At 54.6% G+C, this 20,819-nt stretch overlaps 3 protein-coding genes across 3 annotated transcripts; 1 reads left to right on the forward strand and 2 right to left on the reverse strand.

Moving 5' to 3' along the window:
- Positions 1-7,416: 7,416 nt before the first annotated feature.
- HD553DRAFT_343007 (uncharacterized protein) lies at positions 7,417-8,891 on the reverse strand (the record flags this gene model as incomplete). The annotated part of the gene is made up of 6 exons (XM_046182825.1): positions 7,417-7,827; positions 7,904-8,334; positions 8,437-8,512; positions 8,577-8,671; positions 8,733-8,798; positions 8,867-8,891. The coding sequence occupies 6 exons, from the start codon at positions 8,889-8,891 to the stop codon at positions 7,417-7,419; spliced, it is 1,104 nt and encodes a 367-aa protein (XP_046035606.1).
- A 2,196-nt stretch (positions 8,892-11,087) lies between these two features.
- HD553DRAFT_343009 (uncharacterized protein) lies at positions 11,088-13,740 on the forward strand (the record flags this gene model as incomplete). Its single annotated transcript, XM_046182826.1, has 3 exons — positions 11,088-12,467; positions 12,528-12,698; positions 12,769-13,740. 3 exons carry the CDS (start codon positions 11,088-11,090, stop codon positions 13,738-13,740), a joined length of 2,523 nt encoding a protein of 840 aa, XP_046035607.1.
- A 275-nt stretch (positions 13,741-14,015) lies between these two features.
- On the reverse strand, positions 14,016-15,090 carry HD553DRAFT_343010 (uncharacterized protein; the record flags this gene model as incomplete). Its single annotated transcript, XM_046182827.1, has 3 exons — positions 14,016-14,250; positions 14,326-14,541; positions 14,609-15,090. 3 exons carry the CDS (start codon positions 15,088-15,090, stop codon positions 14,016-14,018), a joined length of 933 nt encoding a protein of 310 aa, XP_046035608.1.
- Positions 15,091-20,819: the final 5,729 nt, after the last annotated feature.

Here is a 20,819-nt window from a genome sequence, read left to right on the forward strand (position 1 = left end):
TTCCTTGTGCGGTTTTCCTTCTTTTTATGTCTATATAATGTTTTTCTCTTCTCGCATTCCTTTCTCTCGTTCTCTCTTCTACCTTTTGCCTTTCTATCCTCGTATCCTTCCCTCTTTCCGACTAGGCTCCCCGTCCTAGCCTCCCTATCAGATACGTATGGTGTCGCGAGTCGTGGGCACCCAAGGTCCGGTAGGTCTTGGCTCGTCCAGGTCTCGCATCCATCCCCACTGTCGCTCGATATCTTCTTCTTCATTCCGGTCTTCCTCCTCTTCGTCATCCGTGGAATCTTCTACTTCCCCGTCTTCGGGTAAGGTCACTTCCGGTAAGCCTTGAAGGATGTCGAGTCGGTAGTACGGGCGTAAACGTGTATGCGCCATCAATTCTTGGCGCAGCGCTCCATCTAGCTCTCGGATCCGGTAAGCTCTACCTCTGGTCTGTTCCACCACAACATAAGGTCCGAACCATCTATCTGCGTCCTTGGTTTGATATGTGACGTCTCTTGCAGAATCTCGCAACAGAACCCAATCGCCCGGCGAATAAGGTTCGTTCATCCTTCGATCGTGTCGTAAGTTGTGATCGTTCACAGAGATCTCCCGAGATATAGCTAGCCTCTCCCGCGCTAACTCGATGTCCTCCTCTCGTCGCAGCAGTTGCCGTATCCTATGATGCAGTAGATCCCCGCTACTGCACCCGTCCTCGTACCCTCTCACTAAGAACGTGGCTTCCTCCAAGTCGAATGGTAATACGCAATCTTGTCCGAGCATCAACCGATATGGCGTGTACCCTGTAGTCCGTGAATAGGTAGTCCTTTCGGCCCAACAAGCGAAGTCGATCAGCTTGTGCCAAGGCTGCTTCACATCCCTTGCAACTCGGTACAACGCTTCCTTGAACGGTCCATTCCCTCGTTCCGTCATCCCGTTGGCTTGTGGGTGATAAGGACTAGTCCGTATGTGGGTGATCTTGAACTTGGCCATCTCAACCAACACTTCGCCCATGAACTCGGATCCTTGGTCGCTCTTCAGTCGCGATATGCTTCCGTATCGGGTAACTATCTTCTCCATGATGAACTTGGCGACTGTCGACGCTTCCTTCTTTCGTATGGCCTTTGCTTCAACCCACTTCGATACATCCTCCCGAGCTATAACGATATAGCGGTATCCTCCCGATGGCGGTAGGGTCACCAAATCAATACCCCACACTCTACCCAGATCGGCGGGATAAGTGGACCGGTTTTCCTCCTCAAACCGTCTCGGATCTCGGCGTTGGCATAGGTCACAGGCTTTCACGAAGTTTTCCGCGTCCTTAGCCATACCCGGCCAGAAGAAGCTGAGACCAACTCGATGTCGGAGAGCGAGTGATCCTTTATGTCCTCCTTCTTCGTGGGCTGCTTTCAGCACGGCTTTCCGTCTAGCTGGCGTCCCCAGTACCTCGCGTGGCATTTCATTGTTAATCCGCCGGTAGATCTTCCCGTGCCGTATGAAATACGATCGGGCCTTGGCCCTCAACTTGTTTGCAGCACTGGCACTCAACCCTTCTTCCATTTCCCCTGTCTCCAGGTAGTCTCCCAATCGCTTCCACTCGTCATCATAGTACTCCTGTATCAGATTCGTGCTGCACAGAGTCGGTAACGGCTCCGCGTGCTCGACACGAGCAAGTCCACATGCGGCGTCTAGCCAAGCTTCGACATCCTCTTCATCCGTATCCTCGTCCGTTCGGCGTCGGCGGGACAGTCCATCCGCCACCATGTGCTTGTTTGCTGGCACATGCACGATGTATAAGTCGAAATTATGGATGTACCACAGCCATCGCGTCATCGCCGAGTTAGGTAATTCCGGTGAGCCAATCATCTCTATGAGATATTTGGCGTCTATCTCCAATCGTATCCTTCGACCGTATACCCACTGTGCACACTTCTTCAGCGCTTTGAATACACCGAACAGTTCTAGCTTCGCCTGCGAGTATCGAGATTCCCGTTCAGAAAAGGTGATGCTACCGAACCTGGCGGGTCTCTTGGTTCCCTCATGGTCTTGTCCTATCTCGAAGCCTACGGCTATATGGCTGGAATCCACTGCCAGGTATATCTCCCCGTCGGACGAGTAGTTAATCGGCCGCATCCATCCACACTTGGCTATGGCCGCCTTGATGTCCCTGAAAGCTTGATCGGCTTCGTTGCTCCAGACGAAGTCCTTGTCGGCTATCTTGCCGGCCGTGAGTCGCACCAACGGGCGAGCGATGACAGCATAGTTCTTGATCCAATTCCTGGCCGGTCCTACCGTGCCTAAGAATCCCCTCACCTCCTTCACATTTCGACAAGGGGGCCAATCGGTGATCTTCCTGACCGACGTATCCGTGGGTTTCCTCCCGAAGTACGAGCACGAGAACCCCACTATGTTAAGTTCAGCATCGCATAGTCGTACCTTCTTCCCCGAGAAAGTCCCTCCGTACTTTCCCATCTTCCACAGTAGTCGATGTAAGTTCTGCAGATACTCGTACACATAGCGCCGAACTTTCGGGTTTCCTTGTATCATTTCTGGCTGCCCTTTCGAATCTTCATATCTAGTCCTAGGTCCCTTCACGCCAAAATCGTCCAGATAAGCCACAGTCGTCGGTGGATTCTCGTCACCGGTAATAAAGTTGGCAGCCCGCTGAAAGACCCCGACAGAGTTCGACGCTCCTTGCGGCAAACTCGTCAGTCTCAGCGGCCCCATACGCGTCTGGAACGCCGTCAAATCCCTGCTATCTGGATGGAGCGGGTACTGTCCATATCCATCGTAAAGGTCAAACAGCCCCACACAGGATAGTCCGGCGAATTCGTCGGCGAAGTTCTCCAGCAACGGCGGTGTTGCGTTGTCCCGTACCGTAATCGAGTTCAATGTTTGCATATTGTGCACAAACCTGTACCCTCCATCCTTCTTGGCAACCACAATAATCGAGCTCAAATAGGAACCTTGCAATGGCTCGTAGGTTCCGGAGTCAATCTTCTCCTGTATCTTTCCCATGATAACGTCGATGGCGGCAGGGGGTATCGGAATCGCCCTGTCCCTCCATGGCGTATGCGCAATAGTCGGTATCTTGTATGGAGGTATATACTCCGGTTTGAACTGGCCTCTCTCGGCATCCGTCCATGAAAACGTCTTCTCATTGGTCATAACGACCCAGTTGGCCAACTTGGCTTCTTCTTCGTTGAGGATACTCTCCTCAACCATAGATTTCCAGCGATCCTCAGTCAATCGTTCTCCGAAACTGAAACACGATACTTGTACAGGTAGGTCCGGTAGGTCGTCCAGCAACCCCTCCGGTCTTCGAAATTGTCCTACAGTCAATGATTCGGGCGGCACAGTCGCCCCCACAGCTCTCTTCTTCTTTGCGACGGGCTTGTATGCTGTGAATACACGCTCGCCTGCGTTCAAAAATCCGCTGTCGAACAGGTACAAGAACCTCCATTCCCGGCGTGACCGACTTTGTCTTCATGTCCGAAGCGGTCCGAGTCAGACCTTCGCCTCGGTCTGGGAGCGGCCCCGGTCGTCGGTGCGCTTGCCAGCTCTCCATTCTTGACCGTCTTGTAAGAGAATTCCAGGTCTCCGTCCTCCGAAGACAGTCGGACCACCGGCCTGTCGCCATCCCAGCCATGGGAGAACCTAGCTCTGTTCAGGAAAGGCTGTCCTAAGATGATATAGTCCGGCCCGTCCTCATTGACATGGACGTCCGTCGGGAACTTCAGATCTCCAATGCGCAATTCGACCTGTTGCATGATGCCGTTGATGTGTTTCGGGGGTCCGTTGACTCCAGACATAAGCAGCCTCAAATCAGTCCGCAAGGGCGGCGGATTAGCCATAGCTTCGTATAACCTCCGGGAACACATGTCGATTTCGCTGCCGGTGTCTAGCATAGCCGTGACGCCGATTCCTCCGAGCACGGCAGGAATCTTGATAAGGGCGCGAGTTCTTCCAGGCGGCGGCTTCCTCTCTGGGGCGTATGTTTCGTCGGATTTGTTGACCTCATACCATTCGGCCTCTTCCGCGTCTTCCTCACCGTAGCTATGTTCGGCTACATAGTGGGTAGCGTCACCGAAGCTCACCTGCTTTCCCGCCGCAGGTCCCAAATGAGAACGGGTCCCCTTGTTGACAATACCGGTCGCTACTCCAGAAATAGCGAACAGCTCTTTCGTGGATAGCTCAATCGTATGCCTTTGATTCAGCAGGCGCTGTATAATCTGTTCGGGATTCAGCTCCCTAGCAAAGTCAGTCGTACGCGTGAGCCGGGGCTCATCTCCGCTCGGCTTGTTTCTAGTAGCCGGCTTTCGACCATCCTTCATGTCCACGTCTTGGTCAGGGATAAACTTCCGGTCGCTGACTTCCATTCCCGGCTGTCGCGGGTAGACCTCAGGTTTCATAGTCGGAAACCGCGGCTGCTCACGTGGAAGAGGAATCTGGTTTGAGGACGTTCCTCGCCCTGCCGGCGGGGCGTTGAATCGAGTCGTTTTGTCTCGGAAACTTTGGTCCTTTCCTCCCGCGGGACCAGGTCGAAAACCATCAGGTCGGCCTTGGGGAACCTTGTTCCGGATATTAGCCGCGTGGCTATAGTCCGGGTGCGAAGGATACATGGTCTGGCGCGCTTCAAAAGTCGTTGGGTAGTACCCGTTAACCAAATAGGTCTCCTCGTAGGCACCGCTGATGGGGCCAGCATAACTCTGATCGTTTCGGGAATATCCCTCCATCACTTCCAAAGCGTGAACGCCAGCGGCCCTGGGCGCACCTGCTCCCATCCGTCCTTGTCGATCCGCTACTAGAACCGACCGTCGTTGCCCAGGCGGGCAATGGATAAATTCACCAGTAGGCCATACGATTCTTCCTCCGTTGTCTCGGCGGACCCAGCCTTTGTTGATATGGAGACCTGCGGTCTCGCACTCGTTTACTCTGTGACCTCCATTGCCGCAATAGAAGCAGATCCCCTGGAAGCCCACTCCACGAGGTAGACCCATTCCTCTCGCCGCAGGCGGAGCGTTTTCCGAAGCCCAGATAGGGGGTTGGACCCGTCCTTGAATCGCGTATCCTTCTTGAACGGCTGTCACGTAGGCATTGTAGTACTGAGCAGATCCCACGTTGAGCTGCTTAAGCTTCCCGATAACCAAGTCCAGATCTTTGTCCGTGTCCGATCGAATTGGCTGATGAGGTGGCGCGTCACGGATCCGGTTCTGGTTCATCGTCCGCTCCCCTTGCCTGTCCGTCCATCGCTCGGCCGGAACGATTCCCGGTGCCAGCCACGACGGCTTTCCGCCCAGATCGATACCTTCGGTAGTACCAGTGATCTTCCTGCCTTTGGCGCGTACTACGTCGACCAACTGGTGAAACCCTTCCTGTCGTCGCCTTTCTTCATCAATCTGCTCGTCGCTAATCTCGTACCGTTCCCTGGCGTCGAACCGGTTCATGTTGAATAGGTCCCTGCCGACCTGCACCTGTTCAGCGATGGGGGGAGCTTTGCTTGTGTCCCGTACCTTGCTCGTCATCATATACTTGTTCTCGAGTTGGTCTCTAACCGAACTAGGTAGTCCCTTGTGAAAGATAGACGCTTCCCTGTCTGCGTCGAGGAGACCCTTCTTCTTCAGCTTGTTAGAAATAACTCTGAAATCTCGTAAGTAAGCTTCCCATTCTTTCGGAGCCTTGATTCCCCTTTCTCCCGTAGACTTAGCGAGATATTCTAGTTGCTCGATCGTGGCCGCCAGTCCGGAAACTGTGTTACGGTACGACACAATAATCTCATCTTTCAACGTTGCCCAAACCTTCTCAGCATACCCCGGCATCGCCCGAATAGCATCTTTAACGGAATGGGAAGTGTACCGAGTCACCTCATTGCACCTGTTACTCTCCGAAATTTCGTACTCTTGGGCGAACGTCTCAAAGTCTTCCATCCACTCCTCGATGTCTTCGACTTCGGTACCCGAAAACATGAACGGAGCACCATCCTTCCCGACACTGGGGATAGATCTCTTGCTCCTTCCCTCCGGAAGAGGGGAACCCTCGGGATTGGGAGTCTCAGGTTTAGGAGGCATGATATTGGATAGTCCTTATCTAATGACTGAAGGGTACGATGTGGTATATCTCAACGGTAATCTGTCGGTACACGAATCCTCGTCGTGCTTGTCGGTACACGAATCCTCGTCGTGCTTGTCGATATACGAATCTCGTCGTACGTGTCGGTCTTGATGAATGTCCCCCTGTGATACTACCCTCGGCTAGTTCGGGCTAAACGATCACACTGGTGTCGCCAGTTTTGTGGGGTCTATCCCGGTCTTCGGGATCAAACGTCGATGACGACGTCAAACAACAACTCGTCTGAGTTGGCGGTAAGGTAGGTAGGTAGGTAGGGTTGCTAAGCCTAGGAGTGGTAATGGATGTCCAGGTAGGCAAGTGCTGTTCCCGGTAGACTATAGGGGGTGGGTGGCAGGTAAAGTCGTGTAAGCGTCACGTGATTCAGGTCACGTGACGTTCGACGGTAAAAGGTGATATCTCCGATCAAACGCGATACGTCGAAGTCGTATAACTCGAAACCTCTCGGGGTGGCAAGCTAGCAAAGGCCGTACTCTGACGCCGATCTACTTAACCTTGTCCGGAAGCCAGCTATAGATCCGTTGTCTTAAGCGGGTGATGGGAAGTAAACGTGAAACGCGAAGCGGCGAATCAGCGAGGTCGAACGGTAGGTGTTTACCGAAAGTGAAATGTGGGATAAAAGCTATGAATAAACGTCTACTACTGGTCTCTCTACTGCTTGCTTGACTACTACAACGGTGAAACGGCGATGGAAAAGAGGGGAATCGAATATCGAGGTGGGGACCTTTATACGTGTCTAGCGTACGCTTACGCCAGCGCGACCGAGTAAAGTACCGGAACGGTCTATACTCCGGGCCGTGCGTCTTCCGCTTCTCCTCTGCCCGTATGCCTCGACCTATACACGTGTATCCCGTCTCCCGTCGTCCGATGAAACCTTCTAATCCACCGTCGGCTGCCGCCTAGTAATCCACCGTGACCAACAGCGGCGAGGTCGAGGTAGTCGAGAGCGAACCGCGGATGTAGGAAGTAGGCGACCGTCGGGGCCGATAGATTCCTGTCACCACAACGTCTTTGCATTCAACTGATTACTGAACACTGAATAGGTGCAAAACACAATCCCTGTCGACCCCGTTGCTGTAGTTCAACATGATTCAGCTGAAACTCCGGCTGCGTCAGCGTCCTCGTCGAAAGTTGGGAAAAAGAGGAAGAGATCGCCTTATGTTGGGCCGCTTAGACGTTCGGATAGGCCTGTTAGGCTTACCAAGACTACTTAGCCTAACTTGTACTTTATTCAGGCTGATTGTGCATATATCGTATTTTAAAAAACAAAAAAAGGAACCCGTACCACCCAAAAAAAAGATACAAAGCCTAACTACCAGAACCTCCAGCCTGGAACCAGAACTTGCCCGTGGTCGGATCCATCAGGGCGGGCTGGAGTTGGGCCAGAGCTTGACTAGCGGGCCCGGCGGGAGTGGGGGTGACGGGGGTGACGGGGGTGGCGGGGAGGGGGTTGGTGATCCTGACGATCATCGGCTTGCGTTCTTTGACCACATATGGTCTCTTCTCGAAGTCGCAGGGCTCGCCGTACCTCCAGATACACCTTACACAGGCCTCCTTCTCCCCCGGTATGACCACGCAATGGTCGAAGGCCTTGTCACAAGCCACCCGAAGCTTGTCGTTCGGAAACGCACCGGATCGCGTTCGCCCATTGCATGTCTTGCAGTAGCATTCGTCGGGGACCACTACTGCGTCCGGGTTGGACATGATCTCGTAGGCCTTCTACAAAGACGTTCGTACAAGGGTTATTAGCCTAACTTAGCCTAACTTAGCCTTGACTGGGTTTAGTTTTGCTTACGTTGGCCCGTCTCCACGCTTCATCTTTCCAATGCTTGGGCTTCGTAAGAGGCAGGACAAAGTCGTCGCCCTCCCCGAACTCGTCCTCCACTTCTTCCACTCGGCTGGCCCTCCCCTTCCCCTTCTCCGCCCTTGCGTTCCTCCTCGCGGCGAACTTGATCGCCTTTTTGGGCGAAGGCCCGTCCTCCCTGAGGTACTCGACGTCATCCGAGTCATCCTCCTCAACCACGACCCTCCTCTTCTTCTGTGGGGTGGCGGCCAGGACGAAGGCCTTTAAGACGTCCTTCAAGGGAGTCGAGGCCCGGCGTTCTCGACTGGGGCCGGAGGAGGAGGAGTCGGCGGCGGGAGGGGGTTGGGGGACGGGGGGAACGACCGTCTTCTCGGCCTTCTTGTCGGTGGTGGTGGTGGTGGTGGCGTCTTCGGGATGTTGCGCTAAGCAAAAGATACCGTACGTGCAATCGAGATTAGCCCAAGTATAACTAGTAGAACGATAGTCCAGTCGATGTCTAGTGTAGCAGGTATACTATAACTCACCATCCCACCGAGCCAACGCCGCCCTCATCAACCCTCGAGGTCCTTGTTGAGGAAGCCACTCCCGGATCGTCTCGGCCTGCAAGTGAAACACCAACCGTGAGCTTTGTATAAGTTAGTCATAGACTAGCACGATTACTTACCACGCTAACAAGCCTGACCGCTTCCCTTTCCTCCTCGGCCCTCTTCTCCTTCTCCCGTTCCTCCTCCTCCTGCTTCGACCTCTTCTGGACTTCGGCTGTTCGTACACATGCGTAGCATTAGCAACAAGATGAGAGGCATAGCTAAAGTATACTTACCGATCAAAGTCTGGGAGAGAGCCCCCAGCTCGGTAGCAGTGGCCGTAGCCATCTTCTCCGTCAATTCTATCAGTGTAAAGGCATGTCGGTAAAGGTATGTCAACCCCTCACAACACGTATGCGTAGAAGCTTACCAGCAATGGCTTCGGCAGTAGGCATTTTGAAGCTAGAGGTTGCGTACGTGTAATGTAGGAGTAGGATTGAGAGAAAGTTATGCGGGACTAACGATAGGTAAAGTTAGAGCAAACAAGTTGTACGAAGGCAAGAAGGTCGTAGGTATATACGAAGCTACGAAGGCGAGTAATCTTGTTGTTTGTTGTTTTGTTGTTCGCTTAGACGAACGTATGACGACGACGATGAAACCCCATCAAATTCTTTTGTTCAACTGCTTGTCTGATTGGCTAGGCTAGTTAAGTCATGCTTAGCCTAAGATACGATGGATCTGCACAACGTCATCGATTACAACGTCTCGTCCGTTTGCCTGGCTAATAGGGAATCATGTACCCATGCTCTAACGGCTAAGTATTGCACTGTACTGAACAACCCTGCGTCATCGGCAACATCGTCGGCACTGTGCTGAGTGGGAGGAGGGAAATGTTGACGAAGGGTCTGTCGAAAGTCTTCTTCCTTCAGCAGTGGTGGTAGTAACTCGTGATACCGCTCGACTTGGACGTATGGGTCTGTATCCCCGACTGGTCGGTCTTGATCGGCTCGTTCTTGTTCGGAAGGCCAGTTTGCAGCTCGCATCTGGTTGACCTCGGCTTGTTCTTCGTCCTCGTCCTCCTCCTCCTCCTCTTCTAGAACTTCATCAATGAAGCCGTTGCCATCTACCAAACCATCCGTGGGGTATAAATCAAGATCCATACCCCGCTTCGCTGCTTCAACGTTCCCGTGAATCCATGTACGTAGGGGTGACCAGCCTCTTGTACCCTTCGTAGCGCTAGGGTGGTGATTATGTGCAGCCACATGGGAGGCGATTGTAAGGTTTACGAGGGGAAGGAAGCAATGATGTAGGCAAAAGATGTCTACTGGATCATCGACGTCGAGGTCATGTAGTCGTTCAAGTTCGGCAAAGGTCCTGGAGTACTTTTGTGTAAACTTTTCCCCCACACTCTTCCAGTGTCTCTCGATCGGAGTGTTATGTGTTGACTTTCCTCGGATGAAAGGGGCCTTCACAGTATCTAAAGCACGAAGTAAAAGAGTCAGGATAAGGTAGACATATTACCGGTGCTTGACTAACTTCTAATTGCAATCATCTGCTTCCATATGCCCATGTTTTCCCCACCGTAATCCACTCTTACTCGTTGCGGCCATCCCCACTCCTCAGTTCCAGTCAAGAACAGCTGCTCAACAGTTTCGGCCCTGTTGTTGTCGCTAGCTTTCATGAAGACGCACACTCGGCTGTACCCATCTACACCCCCATGTATAACAAACTTCCATCGGATGAGCTTGTGCTGGCCATCGATATGCCATAGCGAATTAGGGAAGGGAACCTTGTAGACCCGTCGATTGCGTACAACGGCTCTTCTTAGGGCTGCAGAGGCTGGGTTGATTTCCCGAAGAAGAGCTCGTACTTGTTCACGGGTGACTTTCATGCCGATGCTGGCAAGATGGCCTTGAACTGCACGGTAGCCATAAGTGATCATCTGATCCGGCGTGCTAGCTGCCTTTTGCCCTCGTCGCTCTGATTACCTAAGCAGGGTTTCGCGCGCGCGGACACCCATGCGTGTAAATACGACCACAGATACAGAAACCTCTCAATGTCCGCTCGCACTCCGGGATCCAACCGACAATAGGTCGTCTCATTCACGGACAAAACACCGAAAATGAGCCTAATATGGACCTAACTTACTACCTAAAATGACACGTCATATACACGCCTTATTGTCGGCATTTATACCCAATATGTGATAGCTCATATTACCTAAGCATATGACGCGGCTCATTCACGGTTCATACGACCCCTCATACACGGTGTAAACACAGCTCATATGAACAACATTCTCGACGTGTTTTCGATTCATATATTCTCATACACCTTGAGCTACATCGATACCGGATCCGTACATAATACCATAATCATCGCAATCTGCCTCCGATCTGCTGCCGGAATACTACCCCGACTCCTAGAGCTAGACGATTAGATATAAGATGTAGGACCGCCCGGAAAACGACGAACAACTCCATCCTGGTCGCCTCTCCTCCTGTCCTCGCCGCATCTCCCAATACCAATACACTTTGTGCTCACCTTTGATATCTTCCTGGTCCAGAGCTTGGCAGGCTCCCCGACTCGTCGTCCCTGTCGAACAGCGACATCATCAACAAACGATCGACAAGCCCGAACAAACGACCGTGATGCCGGCCCCCGCTAGAGGGGACCTGAACGGTACCCCAACTCCCCGTGCTCCGATCGGAACCTCAATCACACCCAGAGCGAACAGAGGAGGACTGGACTCACCCTGTCAACATACCCCCCAACCTCACCCTCATCGAACTCCTCTATCTAGGTCGAGCCAAGAAACCACACCCGTACAATCAAAGTCCTTTCCGGCAGCTCCTCGGACCGTCGAGACCCTCAGATACGGTGACCGAAGCGATGGCGAAGGGTATAGGTCGGATCGGAGTAGTCGAGAGGGATCGACGTCAGGCCGAGAGGGGTCAACATCGGGTACGGATGAGGTTTTCGGAACGGGTAGCGGAATGGCACGTACGGGGTTTCAAGTAGCCGAAGGATTTGTAGGGACCAACGGGAGGAAGACACTCAGTACCAACCACAATTTCACCGTTCCCTACAAGCAGCCTGCCGTCAGACCAACTCACCAAGCAACTTCTTCCTCGACCTCTCAACGCCAACAAGATGATTCTGTCACTCCCCGACCTCCGACCCGTGTCCAGCCTGCAGGCCAAATGCAGCGACAATTCGGACAGTTGTTCACGAGTCTACAGACCACGCAAAACAAGCTGGTCACTCAGGTCGCCAACATGGAGCAAGAGATCAGGAGACTCACGCAATCGGGAGCGGCGAAAGAGGCTACTATACAAAAGCAGAACGGGTTATTGCAAGACGCCATGCAGCAGCTGGAGCGCCAGAACTTACGGTTGACGGAATTGGAGGCCCAGGTGCGGCGGGGCGGGATGGAAGACCGGGAAGAGGAAAGTGATCTGTCGAAGGACGTTCGCAAGGTTGTCACGTTGGCAGTCGTGGTGGCGTACGGATGTACTCCTCCGGTCGGATACCCAACGGATACGGAGCCGTGGCCGAGATTGAGAATGGCGTCTGGGGCGGATGATGGTCACGAAGCTATGCGATGGGATTTCGATCAGCCTTTGAGCTCTGAACGAAACGAGATCCAGACCTCGAAACTGCAGACCATCCTCGAATACCATCTCGACTCACTGCCAATCACTGCCGACATGGTCCGCGAGACGCTACCCGCCTTCAAAGACAACAAGAACATCTACTCGTCCGCCATATCTGCCCGCTTCAAACTCCTCCAACAAGCTTGGAAGCGAAAGAAGCTCAAGCGGCGTGCACCATCGGTTGATGTCGAGCAGAGGGCAGCTTTAGAAGAGGAGATCAAGGCGTTGGAGGACCGAGACTCACAAGGACCCCCCGAAGTGCTGCGAACCCTCAGCGAGAAGAAAGCCCAGCTCAAGAGTTTGGAACGTGTAGGAAAGCCGGAAAGGAGTAGTGCGGGTTACAGCAAGACCGGAGTGCGATCAAAGTTGACAGTGGTAAGCCCCGAGCGCTATGGCCGCGATCCGTGTGGGTACTTACGGCTCGATCACCTCCAGATGCAAAAGTGGGTCAAGGCGAAGCGAGCCTTGATACCCGAGTTTCAAGGGGAGGAATGGGCTTGCATGGAGACCATCTACGCGTTGATTCCTCCAGTATCGAGTACCCCAGATGGAGAGGGGAAGAAGCTTTGGCACTGGCCGATGCAAGATACAGTCTACTCGCAAGAGGTCAGTCTTCCGATTCGACTCCTATGCCCCGATGACGATGAACTCACTCGCTGCTTATTGCCTGGTCCAGTTCCTGACCGCCTTCTTCAAGATATACAACTGCAAGAACAGCGGTGGAAGCAAGATCTCCGGGACCGCGATTCATCCACTCAGCGAGGCGCCTAACTTCACACCTCCCGACGCTATGCCATACCTTCCCGCCGACTACGAATTCCTTTGGGAGGCGCCCCAGCGATGGATGTTTACGGACGAATGGCTGGATGATCATCCCGATTTGCCGATCGTACCCTGCGACGTCCCTACCGATCCGGAACAGGTCAAGACTTCGATGTGGTATAAGACGCACGCATGGTCAATCAGCAAACCGGGCGGGAAGAAGAACACGCAGGCAGGTGGAGACAGGGCTCGCTCACAGTCAACCGTTCCCTCCACATCCGCATCTACCCCTCGTGACCAAGCCATCAGCGACTCCGAGCACGAGCGTGGGCGTCCATCCAATCCAGAAAATCCAGCAAAGCGACGCAAGGTTGGCATTCCGCCTGGTCTGCCTCATGTTGAAGAAGGCAACGAGTCCGGTGCTCACTTGGAGGACGATATCGAATTCCCCCGTGCCCCCTCTTCTCAAAACCCTGGCAGGGCGGATGTCCCTGGGCTGTCTGTGACTCCTCGAGCCGGTCCATCCCGTCAGCCCTCGGACTCGAGAAACCCATACGATCGGGACTCCCAGCCACTCACCAACAACCGATCCGTTCGATGGGATCTACAAGACGACCAAGTCAGCAACAACAACGACTACTTTCCAAACTTGAACAGCCAGCGTCCGAACGAGACACAAGACGACACTTACCTAGGCACTGATGTGGTTTCTGGGCCCCAAGAACTGGACTTCGACACGATGTTCCCCGGGGTCGATTGGGGTGCCTTTGGGGTGGGAGGTCTCGGAACTCAAGACAACGACAAGACTCAACCCGACGACGAGACCCAGCCGGGCGGCGACACGTTACCTGCAACCTTCCCGACCGAATCGATCATGTTTTCCTGATCTGTGACACTGACAAACCCGGCGATTGTGGGTCATCAATAGCCTAACGTAATGAGAGAGGGCAGGTCAGCTCACCCGTTCTTCTGCCTGCGTCACAGCGAGCCGACAGCGATAGACTCACATCGTCTACATCAAAATGTCCTATGTACACCGTCAAATCTGTATCGAAAGAGCTCGTTTGTTAGCTTTCGGCCTGCGCGGTCCTTTGTACCTGACGTCCGTGACCGCCTGAGCATCATGTCCGACATACATCACGTGTGCCTCACCAGTAAAGATTAGAAGCCCTCATCTTCATCGCCGTCATCCTGGTTCTGACCCGGTAACTCATCGCTATTGAGCCAGTATTCCGGCTCTTCGCCATCTTTCTCGCACGAGGTGGAGACCAGGCAGATCCCGTCCGAACGAGTCTCTATCTCTGTAACGATCGTCGACGCTTTCATGTTCTCCAAAGGAATGAATACCGGTGCCTGGTATCGCTTGCGATATATCCTCAGACCGAGGTCAATTGACCTGTGATCACGCAGGGTGGATCAGTGCTTCAGCGTCGGGGAATACGGATTGCACCGCGGTATGGCTGCTACGAACCGATATTGCCATGGATATTGCCCACCCGCAGGCTCCAGAAACTCAACGAGCCCTAGCGTAAGTTGCAAGGGTCGATCCAGGTGTGGAACCCGAAGCTTGACGCTCAGGAACAGCCTCAGTCTGCAGAGCTCGCGGGGACCGTCGGGGTTTCCTACAGCCGGAGATACTAAAGCAAACTGATCCCTCCTAGTCCGGGTATATAGTAAAGAACAGAACCTATAGTGCTCGAGACATGCTGAGTCAGAAGCCTCGCCCGGTAACACTGAAGACAAAGCGAACTGACTTGAACCCCGTGTAAATGGCGTGTGTGTAGACGCGGTATGAAGTTGAACGTGCTGGCAGGCAGGGGTCCTCTCCCAGCATATAAGCTGCGTCGACCAGACGATATTCCGGGTGATGTTCCTGAACGTAGCGTAGCAGTGGCTGGTATGCGAGATATCGAGATAGATCCACAACATGACCGTTCTCGAAGGGCGTGGGGAGGCGTATCTTCTTATTCGCTGCGTTCCCGCGAGCTTCGTCCAACATCAATGTCCCTTGGACGGCCGATTTGTCGGCCATGAGAGCCCTCAACGCCTCCTTCTCCGCTTCTGTCGCATCAGGCGCCGGCGTGTTTACTATCCTGGCTATCCCCGATTCCAGTAACCAACCTCTCAAGCATGTAGAGGGGACGTCTCGTTCCTGTCCATTGTGGTTGATATTGGCCAGGGCACCGTTGTTTCGCTCGAACGGATATGTGCCAAAGCCTGAAAGCGGGCCGTACATCATCACGAATTTCGGGTAATGTGTTATAGCGGTCACGTGACGCGTCGGACACGCCGTACGCAACTCCCGTATGCGACTCCCGTCGGGGGTACTTTTCGGTGTTGTTGTTTGGATGTAGAACTAGTACCTCTGTAATAGCTCTACATCCGTTATTACATCTAGATGTCTACCCATACCTTGCCTCATTCCTGCGTCCCGTCAGCCTGTCCAGGGGGACCCCCATCGGGGGCCGCTCCCGGGCCTTACAGAATAACGGATCATCAAAGGACCCCGAATGGGGGAGCACGAGGAGGTAGCCGGATCCCCTTGCAGCTGGGTGCAAGCGGAGTACCCAACGGTCCAGATAGCCATCTGACGTTGGTAGGAGTGTTCTACCCGGAAGGAGTGCCGGTCCAAGCACTCATGTTGTTGGATTCGGGAGCGACCGGGATGTTCATGGATCGGACATTCGCGTCGCTACATGGATTCGACGTAACGGACCTCGAGACACCGCGGGTAGTGACGGTGATCGATGGTCGGGAGATCCAGGGAGGAAGGATCACCCAGAAGGCTCGTACGCTGGTACGTACGGGAGTGCACCTGGAACTGACCGAGTTCCACCTCACCGATTTGAGTGGGTACCCGGTGGTACTAGGTATCCCTTGGCTGCGGAGACACAACCCGCATATCCAATGGGACTCCAACGCGGTGACGTTCGGGGATGTCTGCATCAGCACGGGATGCCTCAAGAGGCCCGAGACGGTGTATGCTCCGGACGAAGTAGAAGTGGAGACACGAGGGATCGACCCGTTCAAGAAGATGAAGGGGTCTATCACGGAGGATTTGGTCGTCGCGCAGATGCAGATGACCCGAGAGGACGACGAGCGGGCGAGGCGCCCGGACCTGTGGGATTGGGACGTCAAACCCACGGACTCGTTCCAGGACGATCTGGATCCTCCTGAGTATATGGAGAAGCTGAGGGACATGGTACCGGAGAAGTATCATGAACATCTTGGAGCGTTCTCCAAGACGAAGGCAGATACACTGCCCCCGACGCGATCGATCGACCATGCGATCGAACTCAAGCCCGGTACGTCGCCGACGTACCAGAAGCTCTATAACCACTCCCAGCGGGAAAGCGAGGAGCTAAAGAAGTGGTTGAAAGAAAATTTGGAGAAGGGGTTCATCAGGCCGTCGAAGTCGCCCTGTTCGAGCCCGGTACTGTTCGTACCGAAGAAAGGCGGCGAGATGCGTATGTGCATCGATTACCGTCGCCTTAACGACATTACGGTGAAGGATAGGACGCCCCTACCCCTCATCTCAGAGACGCTAGACAGGTTGAAGGGCGCGAAGGTCTACACGAAGATGGACCTCCGAGGCGCGTACAACCTGCTACGCGTAAAAGAAGAAGACATTTGGAAGACCGCGTTTACTACACGTTTTGGTCTGTTCGAATGTTTGGTCATGCCGTTCGGCTTGACCAACGCCCCCGCTACCTTTCAGCGGTGGATGAACGAGGTTTTCCAGGACCTTTTGGATGTGTGCGTCGTCGTTTACCTCGACGACATACTTATTTACTCCTCCGACCAGGAGACCCATGACGGTCAGGTCAAGGAGGTTATGAAGAGGCTGCAGGCAAATGGCCTGTATGCGAAGGCGGAGAAGTGTGAGTTCGATACGGTGGCTACCGAATTCTTGGGGTACGATATTGCCCCGACGGGGGTCAGCATGAACCCCTCCAAGGTCAAGTCCGTTTTGGACTGGGCCCCCCCGAAGAACATTCGGGGACTGCAGTCCTTTTTAGGATTTGCAAACTATTATCGGAGGTTCATCCAGAACTACTCCAAGAAGATTCAGGGAATGACGGCCCTGACGAAGAAAGGGGTGAAGTACTCCTGGACGGCAGCCGCTGACGCTGCGTTCCGGGAATTGAAGGAGTCCTTCACCCAGGCGCCTATATTGGCGCACTACAACGAGGAGCGCCAAGTGGTGCTCGAGACCGACGCTTCCTCTGGAGCGATCGGCGCGGTGATGTCCCAGGTAGGGGACGATGGGAAGCTCCACCCGGTAGCGTTCATGTCAAAGAGTCTGACGCCCGCCGAGAGGAACTACGATGTGCACGACAGGGAACTGTTGGCCATCGTCTATTGCAGTCGGATATGGCGACATTATCTCGACAACAAGTACCCCGTTCGGATCCTCACGGATCACAAGAACTTGGAGTACTTCAAGAGAGACAAGGTATTGTCTCAACGGCAGGCGCGATGGTCGCAGCTGTTGAACCAGATCTCCTACACCCTGGAGTACAAACCGGGGACGGAGAACGGGAAGGCCGACGCGTTGAGTCGTCGGGAAGAGTTGATGGAGGAGACAGAACCGAAGCGAGCGGAGACTCTGCTCCGGCCTGTCGAAGACGCACCCCCTGAAGGGTGTAGTCCGGTTGAACGACCGCCTTTGCGGTTGAATGGCACCATCCCCGCACTGGGCGATTGGATGGTGAAAGCGCTGATACCGGCGGCGCAGGACGACCCGGTGGCGAAAGAGCTCGTAGCGCAGCTCAAGGCGGGGACCTTGGCGAATGAGCGATACAGCTTGAGCCCCACTGGGGTTCTCCTGTACAACGGGTTGGTGTATGTTCCTAACGCGGGGAACATCAAGGTAGAGCTGATGAAGCGCCTACATGACGGGAAGGCCGCCGGCCATTGGGGGCGGGACAAGACCGTGGAGCTAACCAGTAGGGACTTCTACTGGCCTGGGATGGCGAAGTGGATCGGGGAGTACGTCGCTAGCTGCAGCATATGTCAGCGCAATCGGCGACCCCGAATGAAGCCTGTCGGCGAACTAGCGCCGCTGCCGGTACCGGCGGGACCATACGAATCGATCACTTGGGATCACATCACGGACCTGCCCGAGTCTATGGGGTCCAATTCGATCCTGGTGATCGTCGATCGGTTCAGCAAGCGAGCGCACTTCGTCGCTTGTCGAAAGGATAACGACGCCACATTCTTGGCGCGGTTATTCCTTGACCGATGGGTGTGTTTGCATGGGTTCCCGAAGCAGATCATTTCGGATCGAGGTACGTTGTTCACCTCGCGCTTCTGGAAAGATCTGTGCCGCATGGCGAACGTGGAGAATAGTTACTCCACGGCGTTCCACCCGGAGACGGACGGACAGACCGAGCGAAGTAACTCCACCTTGGAGCAGTACTTGCGGTCATACGTCAACTTCCTCCAGGACGATTGGGCGGAGTTACTCTCCATGGCGGAGTTCGCGTACAACAACGCGAAGCACTCTGCCATCGGGATGTCGCCATTCATGGCGTCCGAGGGAAGGGAACATACCTTCTCCCTGCCAGTGCCCGGCACTAGGGAAGAGGCGGTGGAATCGGCGGGAGAGTACCGAGACCGACTCGACGGGATCTACAAGTCGGTGAAGGAGGCGCTGGAACAGGCGCGGAAAGACATGGCGAAGTACGCAAATCGGAAGCGTACCGCCGTCCCTGACGAGGGTTACAACGTAGGGGACCTGGTAATGTTATCTACCAAGAACTTGACGTCGGTGCGCCCCAGCCAGAAGCTCTCGATGAAGACGCTGGGGCCCTTCCGAATCACGGAAGTCATCGGCCAGAGCAAGATGGCGAGGAGGCTGGAACTCCCCGCGCAGTTACGCCGGGTGCATCCCGTCTTCCACGTGTCGTTGCTCATCCCCTATCGGGCCAACGAGCTGGAAGGAAGAGAGGTGGTTGAACCGCCTACCCCCAAAGTCCTCGACAACGGCGACTTGGGGTATGTCGTGTCCGAGATCGTACACTCGAAAGCGTTGCGATCCGGGAGGTCCGGGAAGAAGACCCAGTACCTAGTGCGATTTGAAGGGTACGGGGATGAATCGAACGAGTGGGTTAGCCCCGCCGAATTCGATCACGACGACAAGGTCGTCGCAGCGTTTCACAAGCGCTACCCTCATCTACCGCAGCCTGGTCGACAAGAGTACGCCGACGCTTGATGCGTTCGGAGACCGCATCTAGGGGGGGGATCCTGTTATAGCGGTCACGTGACGCGTCGGACGCGCCGTACGCGACTCCCGTATGCGACTCCCGCCGGGGGTACTTTTCGGTGTTGTTGTTTGGATGTAGAACTAGTACCTCTGTAATAGCTCTACATCCGTTATTACATCTAGATGTCTACCCATACCTTGCCTCATTCCTGCGTCCCGTCAGCCTGTCCAGGGGGACCCCCATTGGGGGCCGCTCCCGGGCCTTACAAATGCATGGCGAGATGCCAATTAATGGTAAGACGTCCACCTAGGGCGAGGATGGCGCGGGCCGAGTCTGCGATGTCATCGATTGCAGCATACGCAGCGTTCAGACTCAGCTCATGTGCGTGTAGTATTCGGATCCCGGCACAAAGGGATATAGCGGCGTTGAACCAAGATTGTCGTGTAGGCGCGGCATCCGCTCTGTCGGCCGGGGGTATCTCCCCGTCTTCATCTTCCAACGGCTGGCTCAATATTTGGTCGCTATCCGCTTCTCGCCAAGCTGCGTAAAGCGCAACCGGTAAGAGTTGGATCACTCGCTTCCACTGGTCAGCTTTCAGTCCTCCCCCGGCTGCCTTCTTGCCCTTCACAGTGGCGAACTGTTTCGTAATCCGGTTGGGCAAGCGACCTAGATGTCCAGGATAATTACTTGTCTCGAAAACGCCTCTAAATGCGACGATGGACTCGTCATCGTCCTCGAACAGCCCCATCTCGGTTAAGAGGTTCACGAATCGCTTCGAGATGCCCAGAAACGAGTTGTGCAGGGGGTCCGGGGGGTTTGTTGCAGAATGTTCGAAACCGACGAGCCGAGCGATTGGGGAGAACCTGACGCCGTGCCTATCTTCGATCACGGCACGGCGTTCATCATCTGCCACTTCGTACTCGAATGTGGCCCTGAGTTGTGCCTGGGCATCGTTGTCGACCAGCTCGCGAGGGTGATAGGCGGCAGGATCATTGATCATCTCTTTGGAGATCCCACAGTGATGACAGGGACGACGTTTGTGGCTGTGTCCTACGGTCTCAGCCAGCTTCCGAGTCGCGGGCAAGTCGGACGCGTTCAAGAGGACCCTGGCCTGGACGTAGACTTGTCGTGAGGTCGCTACGTCGTGGGATCCGACCTCGACCCGAAACCCTCTCTCGCATAGCTGTATATCGTCGATCACCGGCTCCAAGATGCGACTGAGGCAGGTACGTGACGGCTCCTTGGGACCCGGGATCACAGCCAAGAGCGCAGTATAGCGTCGTTTGAAGCACATGTCCCGGGGCAGATTGCCAATCGCAGCGTATAACACGCCGACAGAAGAGCCCATGACCCCCTTCACAGCGAACCTGTAACAATTGGGCGGTCAACAGGTCAGCTTGACCAGGGTATATCGCTCAGGTCCGGTTACTTACCAGTCGAGGTTGATGACAATCTTGAGTCCGAACGTGAGATGGCTGTGTCGGCTGGCTGTCTCGCCAGGCTCGAATAGCCCCGGGTCCAGCTCGTCTTTGACCGAATTGTCTTGGTATACCCGCCTTCTTGCATTTGCCCAGCCCGATCGCCACGCTGAACCGTCTGATAATCCTTGAAGCGGAGTATCTTCATCGTAATAAGGATGGTCTCGCGACAAAGGCGGACTGTCCGCGGCGGATTGATGGTCGAGTGGGCACTCGTCAGGAGTCTGCCGCCAGGAGTTGAGCTGGGTGCGAACTTCATCGTCTTGCATGAACATGGC

Source organism: Filobasidium floriforme (genome assembly GCF_021052385.1).
Source record: "Filobasidium floriforme strain CBS 6241 chromosome Unknown HD553scaffold_14, whole genome shotgun sequence".
In the NCBI taxonomy this organism is placed as follows: domain Eukaryota; kingdom Fungi; phylum Basidiomycota; class Tremellomycetes; order Filobasidiales; family Filobasidiaceae; genus Filobasidium; species Filobasidium floriforme.